At 34.5% G+C, this 15,556-nt stretch overlaps 1 protein-coding gene across 1 annotated transcript in view; it reads left to right on the top strand.

Moving 5' to 3' along the window:
- Positions 1-9,754, top strand: part of LOC110465101 — a 77,475-nt gene extending 67,721 nt beyond the window's left edge. The window contains exons 26-29 of the mRNA XM_021520687.1: positions 2,535-2,709; positions 3,381-4,619; positions 4,984-5,078; positions 5,955-9,754. Coding sequence (XP_021376362.1) covers positions 2,535-2,709; positions 3,381-4,619; positions 4,984-5,078; positions 5,955-6,155 — 1,710 coding nt within the window. The 3' untranslated portion in view covers positions 6,156-9,754. The remainder of the gene's footprint in view (positions 1-2,534; positions 2,710-3,380; positions 4,620-4,983; positions 5,079-5,954) is intronic.
- The last annotated feature ends 5,802 nt before the right edge of the window (positions 9,755-15,556 follow it).

Here is a 15,556-nt window from a genome sequence, read left to right on the forward strand (position 1 = left end):
CTATGTAATAGATGTTATAATTTGTTTTATCATATAGTTTCGTGTAGTAGTGGTGGCATCCACACGATATACACTTACATATATATATATGAGTTACATCATTATTGCTTTCACTACTAATCTATATTCCGGACTCGTACGTATACTATACAGACTTACGTTGGGTGCGTTCGAATTGGTCCAACTATGCACAAAATCCATCTCACAAAATATCTTCCAATCACAGATGTATTTGCAAGCATAACATCCTAATGATAAACAAGTTTATTTACAATGAAATTTGAGGCATGTAAATGAAGATCAGCACACATTGGAATTAAAATCTAAACAGGAATCACTGGTGTGACGCTGCGCTTGAAGCATTACATGTGTATTTTTTAACAATATTTCCCATATTTGTTCTGTAGTCATAGCCTGGTTATTTTCTATAGTTTTGATATTATAGTTCACTTCGTTATCGAATCATTTAATTTTTCTGATGTATACACACACACACATATTGGTAAAGACTATACGAAGTAACTAGAATATATGTGAATATTTTCAGTATATATATAATTTATCACTCCTCCGCTCTTACCGTCTATCGTTGGAATGTAAAATTGGCGACAGGAGTGACAACTTTTTTGAACGTAATGTCATCAACGAGATTACCAACGTGTTTTACATGTTGAAAGACCTGTATACAAGTCTGTCCAAGTCTATGCCTGGGTGGATTCTATGGACTGTCTTGTCTGCAGAGAGCCTTGCGTATAGTTTACCATTGTCACTCCATTTATCGCTGACCCGATCATCGAATGATAGACTATCCATCAAGTGTTGGTTTTCCCGCGAAAGGTCATCCCTGATAACTATACCCCTTCCTTTGAGCTTGTGACGTTTCTGGATACATTCTATTTTTGTACGGCGACACATAAATTTGACGATGATAGGTCTTGCTTTATTGGATCTGTACTTGCCCAACCTGTGAGCTACGTCAATATCTGTATTCTCGATTTCCATGTTCAGATCGGATTTCAGGAAACTATGAACCTTCCGACAGGTTTTTTCCATGTTCTCGTCTTGTTCGTCCGCCAGGCCGAATACTCGGACACTTGACTTCCTAGTGTACTGTTCGAGCTCGTTGATGTCATACTGAGCCTTCTCTGCAGTAAAGCCGACTTCAGCCACTGTATCTTCATTTCTCTCTACGTTTTTTTCCAGATACTCTATGCGCTTTGTCATAGCGTCGTTTGACATTTCGAGAGTGAAAACTCGGGACTCGAGCTTTTCAACTTTTATATTTAGCTCCTCAATGATATCCCTTTTCACTAATTCTAGGTCCTCCTTAGTGGCCATTGTTTTAAACTGCTGCGACATATCCTCCGATGTGACCATGTCTGATAGTTTTAATGTAATGTCATTCATTTTTTCCTCTAGGAGTTTAAAATTTGTCATCATGTTGGCACTGAACTTTTTTAGTTGCGCGTCCATTTTGAATGTATGTAGCGTCGCTTGATTGTCCGAAATTTTTGCGCGCTTGACGACCTTTTTAACTTTTGGAATAACTTTGTCGCTATCAATAAAACTTCTGTCCGAACTGGATGTTGATACAGTTTTCCTCTTCTCTGCCATTTACGTTTAGTTTGTCGTTTATATGTGCTCAACAGACTGTCCGTCGGGCGTGCACGGGCAATATACATGTATCAACACTATACACACACTGACAAAGGGTTCAGCCGACTGTAAAGTTTTTTCACTATAATTGTCTCTATTCGAAAACCATCTTATTCACATGATTCCATAGATGTTTTGTAAATATCAAATGTTTTTCACATAAGTAAAATATTTGGCAAATGATGATAGTCAGAATGAGAACTTCTCAATGTCCGCACATACCACGTATACGTTTTCTCGTTCACAATGGGTTCATTTTTTTTCACAAAGTACTCACTTTTGCGTGGGGTTCGTTCCATACATTTTCCACTCCTATGTATTACACATCCATACGGTTGGAAAAGTATAACACATTCGTAGTTAATTGTTGAAAATAAGGTGAAAATGTTTTGAAAAACCTGGGACCGATGTTTTACACGTCCTCACGCCGTCAAGGGCGATAACTCTCCTGGCGTTTGAACATATTATATAAGACAGTTGTTCAATTGTGTGTATTGAAGAAAACAAATTCGCTTAATTTTGAAAGATAAAAATCGATCTAAATCAACCAGTCATATCCCCGTAAGCATTATGTGAAACGTATCATACTTTGCTGCGATATCACACTCTGAAGTTTAACTTTTGTTGCGTCCAAACTCAAGATAAATGAACATTTTGGCGGAAGTGTTTAATTAGCGGTCTTTTCCCACCGTAAAAAAAAGTGCGAAAAATATAAATACTGCGGAAACTGCCACTTATAACAATAATTTTGGTGTATTCTTTTAATAACCAAGAAAACATAAGGTAATTTTTTATATTTTGCACCGAATCTATAATAAGCAAATTGTTTCAATATGTATTTTTATTTTTAAAGCCTTTATATTAAATTGTTTTGTTAGATACGTGATGCCGAGGGATTTGTTAAATGGTTAAATGGAACATTCTACTCAAACTATCTTCCAATATCCCACTACAACGGAGAAAGTTTGGGAGCCAGGGATCGATTTTATCTTAATGATCTGGTAAACACGAAGATAGGACCAGCACGTCTTCGCCTTGTCCGCATGCGCAGAGGTACGAACAGCTACTTGCTTAGCTTTACAAAAATAGGGGGGGGGGGGGTAAAAAATGCATTTCTCCCTGGCATTATTTTATCATTTTTGTTCTATTTTTTTGTTTTTTTATCTCGGGTGCAATAAATAATGTTTATTTTGAAGATAACTATGATATTGATAACGTTCAAAGTTGTTTAGATAGATTTTATCAACGAAAAATGAGGAAAATATACAAGTGTTACCTAAAGTTTTACTACTTGTTTTTAACTACGTTATAGATTTCCAACAACTTTTCTACGGTGTATAGCCAATGAGAAGTTTGATTTCCTGACAGGCTTATGGTATTTCGTATATTTACTCTATGTTCAAACAGAAATAATTTCAGAAAACGGGCCTTTTAAAACGTAAAAACATTTTCACTTATTTGCATGAATGCAGTAAATGTCGCAAAGATATCAGCATAACAAAATCATGCAAGGTACCGTTTTTAGATGATTATTTAAAAAAAAGAATATTAGAATATTGGAGATACAGCAAAACAAAACGTTTTGGGACTCTTTACTTTTAGTTAAATTTACTTCGCAACGTATTAATGGCATATACATTTTATTTATTTTTTATTGTATTTTGTCAAAATTATTTTAGCTCGCCATGAGCAATTATATATGTTTTATTTTTGGTATGTTCCAGGCGTGTGCCGGAATTTAATTAAGAATCGAGACTGTGTTCCTAGCTACGACATGTATGAGGAAGACGAACTGTCCTATTGTGTTGGCTGGAATGACAACACGTCCACAACTTGTAACAGTCGGTATCTGTACACTATGGATGCTTGGAGGTACAAACGGTCCGAGGACATATGGGGTATACCTATAACAGGCGAATATGAAACATACGGAGGCGGGGGCTACATCATGAAGCTCGACAACAGACTTGAGAACTCCATTAACATTGCATATGAGCTGATATGGTACAACTGGATCAACAGGGCGACAAGAGCTGTGTTCTTGGAATTCACAATTTATAATGCTAACACAAACCTGTTCGTATACATGATTTTCCTAACAGAGTTCACGGAAAACGGCGGCCTCCTGACATGGGTCGATGTCTATCCCTTTAGGCCCTACCAGCACACGGGTGCCCTTGGTGTGTATGCTCTCATTTGCTACTTTATTTACTTAGTAGCATTGGTAATTGAAATAATTAAGTTGATCATGAAATTTAAAAGTCAAGGTTGTAAGTGTTTACGCGTTTCCTGGAACTTGATTGACGTTCTTTCTGTGGTATTGAGCTGTGTTGCTGTATCGCTGTGGGTCCTAAGGTTCGTCTATTCGAAACAGGCGATGAGCTTGTATTACGATGACAAAAATGCTTTTGTCAATTTTCAGCACGTAGTTATATGGGACATGCTGTTTAATGTAATGTCTTCAGCACTGGTATTCATCTCCAACATACGATTGCTCCGCCTTCTTGGATACAACAAGAGAATGTCACAGCTTTCCAACGTCATATCTAATGCTGCCACAGACTTGACAGGCTTTGCCGTAGTATTTAGTATCGCTTTCCTTGCATGGGCGATGTTTGGGTATCTAGTCTTTGGGTCCCAAATGTACGACTACAGAAGTGTGTTTACTGCAGTGGGAAGTCTCTGCAACTCATTGATTGGCAAAAACAAACTCGACATCATGATCCAAGCGTCGCCAACGTTGGCTAAACTGTTTTACTTTTCGTATGTCCTGTTTGTGATGATGATCCTTATGACCATGTTTGCCGTAATTTTAAATCAGAGCATAAACGTCGTTAGATGTGATACTGCAAAATGTCCGGATACTTATGGAATTATGGACCTGTTGACCAAGTCAGTATACGCCATACTCGGGATAGCAAACAAGAACCGTATACGCCAAATCCCAAGAGATACATTCGGTAGTAAGTAGTATAAATATAAACCCTCATTATTCAATAAAAAATTAACAATATTTTCCGTTTTGATGATAAAACATGATCATTTGCTGTTGATATTGATTGTAATTCCAACTTCTTTTTTTTATCACTTATTCATAACAATATTACCCAATACATCATACATTGAATTATAACGCTCTTGTACATATGTTTAAATTATTATTATTTATTGGAACAATCGTCCGCATCGATGATTCAATAACAAAGATAATGTTATAGTTATTGTATAAAAAAAATGTATATGAATTTAATTTCATATTATTTTTTATTTATCATAAATATACTTTTTGATAATTAATATTTCATTTTATATTCTCTCTTTCCGAAGACTATCTTCCGGAAGGCAGTTCCAATGCACATCTTGATACCACCAACATTTTGAGAACTATGAGAGACATCTTCGGTGGCGGTTGGTTAAACAAGGTTTGTAATTTATAATCTGTGTTTATCTCGGAAAACATACCAGATACACTACATTATTCATAATTACTTGAATTTGACGTTGCTTATTTGAAGATTATCACAATTGGGATACCATTTTATTTTACATTACAGAAAATATGCACTAGTTCATAGTGTAAAATCGTTGGTTGTAAATTATAAAGCTTATAACGCATTTCGGTATATATTAAGGATATGTTCTTATTTTCTTTTTTTCTGTTACCATGGCCAAACATACATACTATAGTTTGTGGAAAATATCTCAAAAACTTTCAAGTTTACTACATTATTGCTTTATATGCAAACCAATTAAGTGGTTAAGTTATGCCTTTAGCTATCAATGAGTTTTATTTTCAACATGTTCCTGTTTACACAGAAACAAATCCATAAAGAATGAAATTTTGTTGTTTTGAGCATATATCAAAAACCACAAAGAATTACATCATAAAGCAACTGGACTTGACACAATGATGTTCCCCATAATAGTTCAACCATGGTTTCACAATACAGGGTCAGTCATGAATTGATATTTTTCGTTAAGAGGCCAACAATGGTTACAAACTCTATATGATCAAACCAACCAATCAACCATGGCCTTACTATGCTGTAAACATGGTCAAACCATGCTGTTACTATGATCAAAAATGGATGACTGTGCTTTTGAACATTAGCCATGGGTGATTTGGTAATGTCTTTTGTCAAACTTCTATAATTCCATCCCTCACCCTCCACCCTTGAAATCTGTTTTGTCTTTCACATTTCCCGTAGTGGGGGATCTGAATGACATTGTCCTTATTTCATTTTTTTAACTATTGACATGATACAAGCTTTTTGTAACTTGTTACTTATTTCCTGTAGGCGACACTCGACGGAAGTCCATGGGAGGAGAAGGAGGAGAAGGATATGGAAATTAACTGTTCGCCAGATCTGGAGGAACGACCACAGGACAATGCCTTGTTTCGCGAGTTTATGCCAGAACTGTTCAGTCTACCGATCTCAACCACAGAACGAACCAACGAGAAATACCGTAATAAACATTTATATCTATCATACACGTGATTCTGTCAATCAAATACTATTTGCACAACTACTGCAAACAAAATCATCTGAATGATCCCTGTACTACTGTCAAAAATGTAACTATGCTTAGGAAATATATTTTCTCCGTATACTATATACTCCAGCCAGTTTTCCTCTCGTATCTTACCCTGATAACCTTTTCTTTGAACCCCTTTTGCACTTCTTCTTTTCGAATCCTATATGTATATCATGATTGTATTTCTGGAATATTCTATCGACAATGAAATAAAGTTTAAACTAAACATACGTTCTCTGGCAAGACAATTGCTTCGATAAATCATTTTTGGAAAGATAGGCATACAATCATGTACCTTGTGGAACATTAAAACAAATTATTAAGGTCGAAGAAACAAAATCAACAATATCTTCTTAATAAAAAAAAAATGTAATGGGACCATGATTCGAACCCTTGACCTAAGATGATTATACTGTAGCTCTAACAAAGTTAACTAGAGCTACATGTACATGTACCAGAACTTCGGTAGTACTCTTGCCAAATTGCGCTACAGTTACACACAAAATACGGGGAGATAACTGTATAAAAGGAAAACTACACTGACATTACAAATCCTTTGCATGCAGTGGGACAGAGATCCTTTAATTTTTAACAAACTTCAAATTATGTTCATTAGTACATGTTCATCATCATATATCAATTGCTAAGTAAAAAATAGATCTGTTTATCATCATATCTAAATCTACTTTTAACAGTGTATCTATGATTCTGATTTGAAGTCGATGGAAAATGTAGTTGTTAAGATAAGTAGGTTTGCTAATTGGTGCTTCATAACGTCCACATTGGATAATTTTAAAAGAAAGTTGAATATGTGTATGGCAATGGTAAGACTTGTCTTATATAGACAACCAGCTGTGCAATAAACAGACATGGTTTTTAAAAAAAATGCAAACCAGGGTTATTCTGTATAAACAGTTGTTCATACGTTCGTTCAAAATAAACAATGAATATAAAAAAATACATGCAAGGCAGGAGAGCCTAAATAAGATCAGTACCCGAACCAGATCACTTTTTGCATTTAAAATATATGTGTTAACAGTTCAAACAGCTGAGTAATTTATTGTTTTTAGTTTAAATTACACAAGAAGACGAACTGCGAATTCCAAATAAAGGATTTTCTTTACGTTGTTAAAAATGGCGCGTGTGAGGACAATGCCTTCTGTTTCGGACTGCAGTCATAAATTTAGCCTAATTACGTACTTGAATTCACGTTAATTCCGAAGTTCACCAGATTTTTTTTAAATGTTGACAAAAAACTATTAGTTTGAAACGTTACATATTGCTAAATTCAAACCGTGATCCGATCGAAAACGTCAATTGGTGGCGTCGGAGTGTTCCATGAATATTTCATTGATAAGAACACTCATCGATATTCTTCTTTTGATGTAACCATTAATGAATATAATTTGTGCTGTGAATTTTCAATGAATAAATTAAAGATGATTTGGTGATCCATATTGGGTACTGTCACCTCAATATGTAACTATTTTTCGCTAGGATACTTACAATGTTTTTAATTAGTTAATTAAAAAATGTACAATTTTGTGTATAAGCTGATAAAGTTATATAAAGTTCCATGCTTGTGTTTTTCGTTGCATGTACTGACAAAACTGTTTTTTGCTATAACAAATACATTATATGCCTTTTTATACTATGTGAAGTTTCGGAATATGCATTACAATACGGTAGTATTGCTTTCGTGCAACTAAACAGTCGTGCATATTGACTGTATATTTAATGATAGAAATGTGTTTTCGTTACGTCAACGCTGACCTGTAATTGTTTTGTTTTCATGTTTCAAAATATCGACCTAAACTTGACCTGTCACAATTTGTGATGAAATTTAATTTGTTTGATCTATGATACAACTGTATACACGAATGCATTATTAAGACACATACTGTAAACGTATATATTTTAGCGGTAATCTGATATCAGCGCTGTTCGCACTTTACGTAATGCGCTAAATTTTGACTACGCTTTTTGAAGTTTCTGTATCTAGTTTCCAATAACGCGAGTGCGCCAACTCATCCATTCGCTATTCCCTTAACATTTGATAATACGCTAAGATTTGCGTCCGCTAAAATACCACTTTTACAGAACTATATATGTGAAATTCAACAATCGGTCGTCATTGTTGTAAAGTTTTAATATGCTGTTCCTATGATGCAGTTTGTCCACGTCATTATAAAATCGTTAAATGAGTTATAGCGTGATTTATAATTTATAATTTATGATTTACCTTGAATGTTTAAATTGTATATTCATATTGTTATAATTTTTTTCTTAATGAAGTATGTATGTACTGGTATCAAATATATTTACACCACAATAGACCTTCAATGCTTTTTTAGTGATTATCTTTTAATGGCCGTGGCTGACCGTTACAGGACGAAGCGAACATACCTCATACCGGGAAAGTTTTATCTGATCAAACATCCGCCTTTCACCTGAAAATACATGTCCTACCAGTGTAAAGTACCATTTCCTGATAAAATATGCTGTGTACTGAGAATCGCTTAAGAAATCAATTTGCCGTCAATACCAAAGGAGAAAAAGTTAAACTGCGACAAAAACAAATCCCAGTGTACAGTATTATTTGCAAAGAATATAACTGTAAAAAGTGTATCTTACCTTTGTAGTATATATAATTGTTTGTAGTACATCTTTCTGTTTTTTAGTATAAATGAATGTTTTTAATTATCACTTTTAGTGTATATATATTAATTGTCTTCAAACATGTGTCGGTTCTGCGATGATTTAGTCGGTGATTACCAAGGTTAGAGTAGAAAAAAGACCATTCAAGCTCCGCAACATAATGCATTTTAAAGGATCATTTATAACGGGCAGACATTTTGTCTTATTTATCTATATATATATTATAGTGTTGCTTTGCTATGACCTGCTGTAGATCGTCAGCAGGTTCACACTTTTATCGGATCCGGAAGCATATGTTCTATCTGTTGCTGCAATATCGTTTGCCATGTATACTGTATAAAACTGATTATATGGTTTCTCACTAGGGTAGTGCGGGTTTTTTTTTTTTTTTCCTTTGAGCATTATTATGCTTGTTTGTACCTAACTATCTGAAAAAAATCCAAAATATTTGTGGTGTATACATTTTTTTGTTTTTGTATGTATTTTAGTGTCAGTAAAAGTACCCTTATGGTTTTAAGTATTTTATTAACAATTTCATATATATATTTATATATATCAACATGTCAATGTTATATTACTCAATATATGATTGTGAGAGATTAACTTTACCGTTTATCAGCGAAGAGACTCATTTGCGAATTTTAATCCTTGGGAAATTATCGAAATAGCATCCTCTCGGTCACGAATTCAAGTATTAATTTAAAAAACCTCGAGACATAATTCACGAAATTAACTGCACGTGAAATTATTTATAGTGTCTTAATTATTTGTTCGTATCCGACACTTTAGTGATTTTAGATACAGACAAACCTGTTATGCAACCAGCTCTCTTAAGAGACCATCTGTGTTAAGAGACCACCTGTGTTTAGAGACCACCTGTATTAAAAGACCACCTGTGTTAAGAGACCACCTGTATTAAAAGACCACCTGTGTTAAAAGACCACCTGTGTTTAGAGACCACATGTGTTAAGAGACCACCTGTGTAAAGAGACCACCTGTGTTTAGAGACCACCTGTGTTAAGAGACGACCTGTGTAAAGAGACCACCTGTGTTAGGGAAACGATAAATATTCCCCCTTGTACTAATGTCTTTGAGAAATGAGCCTGTATTAAGAGACCACACCTGCGTTAAAATCCAACATTTCCGCCTTCTTTTTGGTGGTCGTTTAAAGAAATTTGACGGTTTCATACTGTTTACATATTTGTCAGTGTTTAATTAATTTACTGCTAAAGGGTGTCGTCTAATATGTGTTACAAAAGCTTTTCTATAGTTGACATACACTGAAACTTGTCTTATCCGACAATCTATGGAATCCAAATGTTTTTCTGAATTTGAATGTCACCATAAAGAGGTTTGATTTGGTTGAATTGTATAACTACAGAGATAACAGGTTTAATCATTACATGGATAAAAGGTAAATGTATAATAATTACATTATGTCGATATACGCATGAGTCAAATTGGACAAGTCTCACTGAATATTTATAATGTTATACTGAAAGTGCGATATCATGTACAGTTCTTGATGTTTATCATAATAAAGTTTATCTTTATCAAGCAAGTTGTTCGCTCTCTTTTTTACTTATTGAGATATTGCCATTTAACATAGGACACTATCGGGTTCTGCTTTGATGCAAACTGATTCACATGCTAATCGGGGATTCAGAAAAATGCTGTTACCCACTGCATGATCGAAAGGGGCGACTAATGTATGAACCCCCTGCAGAATGAGGGATTTGCGTTGGTGCCCTCTACTTTAGGACACAAACGCAGCAAAATCAATCACCTGCACCAAATGCAATATTTGGGACCTTCACATTTCTTCTCATTCTATTTACCTGTTGTTTGCCAGTGTCTTGATTGGCAATACCTTCATTTTTGTTTTAATGTTGAATTTTCACAAAGGTAAAAAGGGCAACGAGTTGCGTCCCCATGCGAGGACAAAATGTGACTTATTATTCCCTTCTTGACGTTCAGCATTAAGGGTAATGGCAACAACTGGTTCACCAGTAAATGCACCTTGAGGTCACTTTTGATCAAGGCTTCATACTGCTTTGTTTAAAAGACAATCTTCGAAGTTGAAATGTCAAATCCAAAATGACCGCCTGCGACAATCTTTTTTGTCTTTTCAATCAGTCTCAAAATAATACACGCACCATTTAGGACAAACAAACTTTTCAAAATCCAAGATGGCAGCCTGGCGGCCATGTTGTTTTTAATATGAGTCTCCTTATGAAATACACACAACAGGGGACCAAGAGGAATATTCGTATGATATTTGAGAAAGATCCCTCCTGTTCTCTCTGAGATATAGCGATACCAAATTTTAATTTTAATAATCAAAGATAGGCCCCTGTTAACAATTTTGTTTATTTCATCAGTTTAAACATGAACAATTTAGGATCAAGGGGAACATACATACTCACATATTTGAGAGGAGAGATCCACCCACCCAGTATTTAATGAGTAATAGCAATATTAAAACTCAACTGTCAAAATACAAGATGGTCGCTGTTCAGCCATTTTGTTTAACTCATCAGTCTTAAAAGTGAACATGCACAACGAGAGATCAAGGTAAACCTACATATCAAATTTGAGAAAGATCCCTCTAGCACTTCCTGAGAAATAGCAATAACAATCATGAAATGTCAAAATCAAAGATGGTAGCCTGTTGGACACTTTGTTTAACTGATCAGTCTCAATAGTTGACATGCACAACTGCAGTCCAACGGGAACCTGCATATTAAATTTGAGGAAGATCCGTCAAGTATTTTCTGAGAAATAGCGATAACAAACCTGTACTGTCAAAATCAAAGAAGGCCACCTCTCGGCCATTTTTAATATCTGATCGGTATCAAAGATTAACATACACAACGACAGACTAAGAGAATAAACCTTTGAAATTTGAGAAAGATCGTTTTATTATCTCCTGAGAAATAGCGAAAAGAAACCTTCACTGTCAAAATCCAAAATGACCGCCATTCGGCCATTTTGTTTATCCGATCAGTCTCAAAAGTTAACAAGTACAACAGGGAACCGAGGGGAACCTCCATATTAAAAAGAAAGATGCTTCCAGTTCTTTCTGAGAGATAGCGATAGCAAGAAATGTTTAAAGACGGATCACGGATGGCAGCATATATTTGCTCCTTTGACAGGTAAGTCATCGAAATGAATTATTAGGAGCTTTGTTATGTTCATTTTTGGAAATATCTTATTCATAATGGTAATATAACCGGTTTGCTTTGTACATATTCATGAATGATACATAAACCCAGGTTGTATGATACCTTGAGTGGAAACCAATTAGGTTGCATTTGCAAAAATGCCTTTTCATGTGTCATCACTATTATAAATTGCTCTGTCATGCACGTAATTGACCACATATGCTGATGCAAATGTTGATAATAAATATACATATAACCTGCAGGATGTAAGGGCATGGATCAATTGTTACATGACAACTGGTGATATCGCAAATGAACGTGCTTAACGACATGATAATAGTGATTTTTGCATGTTATGTTTTTCGCAAAGCGTTTTAAATAGCGTTTGTATATATATACGACCTGTTAACTGTTTGGTAAACACGGCAAATCAGATCGTTTTTACAAAAATAGATTGATTACATTTGAAACCCACCTTTGCTCAAATTTAAGTCTCCTTTTTCTCTTCTTTTTCTTTTTCTTCTTCCTCTTCTCTTCTTCTTTTTCTTCTTTTCTTCTTTTCTTCTTCTTCCTGCTGCCGCGAACTTGTTTGCTGATTTTCTCGGAAACAGCAAGTCGGTTTATAATGAAACTTTCAAGAGTATTGGCGTATCTTTCTAGATGTACCAAACAACTTTTCTATTTTAACTGCTCTTCCAAGATGGCCGCCATGGTCTCCACCTTTTTCTCAGAAACTACAAGGCAGATAAAAATGAAACTTATCATGAGTCACTGCAATATCCGGGTAGGTTTTGCTAACAGAATTATCAATTACGCATCATGTATGTAAATTCCTTAATGTATTTCCAATGATGTGCAAAAACTACCACTTATTCTACCGTCGCTTCAGCTGCAGCTTAACAGGTAATCTACGGCAGTAAATTGAAAACACCATTTGTATTGGTTAATATTGACTCGATACTGGCCCTTATAACATTTTGTATATCTTCACCGTACTGACATTTAACTTTTTTTCTTAATGAAAAAATCTAATATTTCACTGATGAACTTGTAATCAATTGTTCTTTAATCTTTGAAAACATATTTATCTTAAAAATTGTCCAATTCTTAATGAATGACAGCTGATATGAAAATGACACTCCACAGATTCATCAAAACTTGAAAAAAAACCTCGTCAGTCATATTTTTTTCATATCAATGTCTATGCTCTATTTTGACTGTGCAAAATATACTTGTAAGTTTTACTCGTGAATATGTGAATTTGTAAATATGTTATGAAAATAAAAGATACGAAAGCACCTATATCTTATTGAAAGGATGATATTTCAATATGTATTGTACAGTGTGGTTGTTTATTTTCGAGGATGTAAAATTTTGTTTCGGGAACTTTTTCGCGAGGATTTATTTTCGCGAATCACAATTTATTCAAGTCATAAATAGTGGCTTATTAACTTCAATCGTATGTCAGAGTTGTTGTCTTATTTTAATGGATTTTGTGAACTTAAATAGAAGAAATTAGTTTGTTACGATCTCGGGTAGAGTCAGTGGTTGAGAATGGGAAAACTAGGGGGTACGACAATAGCAGTCCCATTAAACCGGTTAAGCTCGTAAAATCTTACACGAGAGAGTCTCCTTCATTCTCGCGAGCATAACACGGATTTTAACCCAGTGATTAAATTTAAAGAGGCATGAAACATTATAAAAAGACATATTTCCATTTATCTTATGAATACCGTATTATGCAGTGTCATAAAGACATCAAATACATTATGTTTATGTAACGTGTGTAATTTCACTCCGGAAATGACGTCACAATCGAATAGGAACAATCAATGTATGCAAAATATTCGTTTCATATCACAATTATTCGGTTTACTTTGTATTATATTATCAAAAGAATCTGTCATTCGTTTCCCGTCATACTATATTTATGATACTTGTTTTGGATCATATATCTAATCTGAAGGGACACGATTGGCAGATCCTCTATATATTATTTATATTTTGTAAAATTATCTCCTGTTCAAATGAGTGTTGGTGGCGCCACAGTTACGCATAAAGAGCAAGCCGTATGTGAGAATCTCCGAAAGTAGTAAATCATTTATAAATTTACATCGCTTCAAACATGTCAGTAAGCCCTACTCTTACACAGCATAATACAACAAACCTTTGAATTGTGCTACTTCGTCATTACAGAGAAACAAAACATAAATCCATACTGATAGATAACAATGAAGTGTCGATACACAAAAATAATAGAACAGACAAATAATCAATATCAATTAGGCGTAGTTCACATTCCGCTACACTTCATGTAAACAATTATATACACTTTTCATATAGGTATCAACAATATCATTTTAGTTCTCATTTGAATGGAACACTTCATTACCGGGACACATATGTTAATAAATATTGAAGGGGAACAATATTCATATTTTCCTTTCTTTGTTATCGTGTAGGTAAACTATACCAGACAACATCACTAATGAAGTAATGAATCGAGGGGGAGAAATACACGATCTCTTTTTTCCTTAACAAACGGAGGATTAATGTTTAATATTAATTTCTGTAATATACTGTCTACCGTTCAGGAGAAACTCTCAATAATATGCTGTCTATCTTCCAATAGTTACTGTCTATAACATACTGTGTACCTTTCATGAGTCACTTTCTATAATTTACTGTCTACCTTTCAGGAGTGACTTTCTATAATACACTGTCTACCTTTCAGGAGTGATTTTCTATAATATTCTGTCTACCTTTTAGGGGTGTCCTTCTATAATATACTGTCTTCCGTTCAGGAGAAACTCTCCATAATATGCTGTCTATCTTCCAATAGTTACTGTCAATAACATACTGTGTACCTTTCATGAGTCACTTTCTATAATTTACTGTCTACCTTTCAGGAGTGACTTTCTATTATATATTGTATACCTTTCAGGAGTGACTGTCTATAATATACTGTCTACCTTTCAGGAGTGATTTTCTATAATATACTGTCTACCTCTCAAGAGTGATTTTCTATAATATATATATACTGTCTACCTTTTAGGGGTGACTTTCTATAATATACTGTCTTCCTCTCAAGAGTGATTTTCTATAATATACTGTTTACTTCCAGGAGTGACTTTCTATAATACACTGTCTACCTTTCAGAGGTGACTTTCTATAATATACTGTCTCCCTTTTAGGGGTGACTTTCTATAATATACTGTTTACTTCCAGGAGTGACTTTCTATAATATACTGTCTTCCTCTCAAGAGTGATTTTCTATAATATTCTGTCTACCTTTTAGGGGTGACTTTCTATAATATACTGTCTAGCTTTCAGGAGTGACTTTCTATTATATATTGTCTACCTTTCAGGAGTGACTGTCTATAATATACTGTCTACCTTTCATGAATGACTTTCTATAATTTACTGTCTAACTTTCAGGAGTGACTTTCTATAATACACTGTCTACCTTTCAGGAGTGACTTTCTATAATATACTGTCTACCTTTCAGGAGTGACTTTTATTATATATTGTCTACCTTTCAG

Source organism: Mizuhopecten yessoensis, unplaced genomic scaffold, assembly GCF_002113885.1.
Source record: "Mizuhopecten yessoensis strain PY_sf001 unplaced genomic scaffold, ASM211388v2 scaffold11055, whole genome shotgun sequence".
Taxonomy (NCBI): Eukaryota; Metazoa; Mollusca; class Bivalvia; order Pectinida; family Pectinidae; genus Mizuhopecten; species Mizuhopecten yessoensis.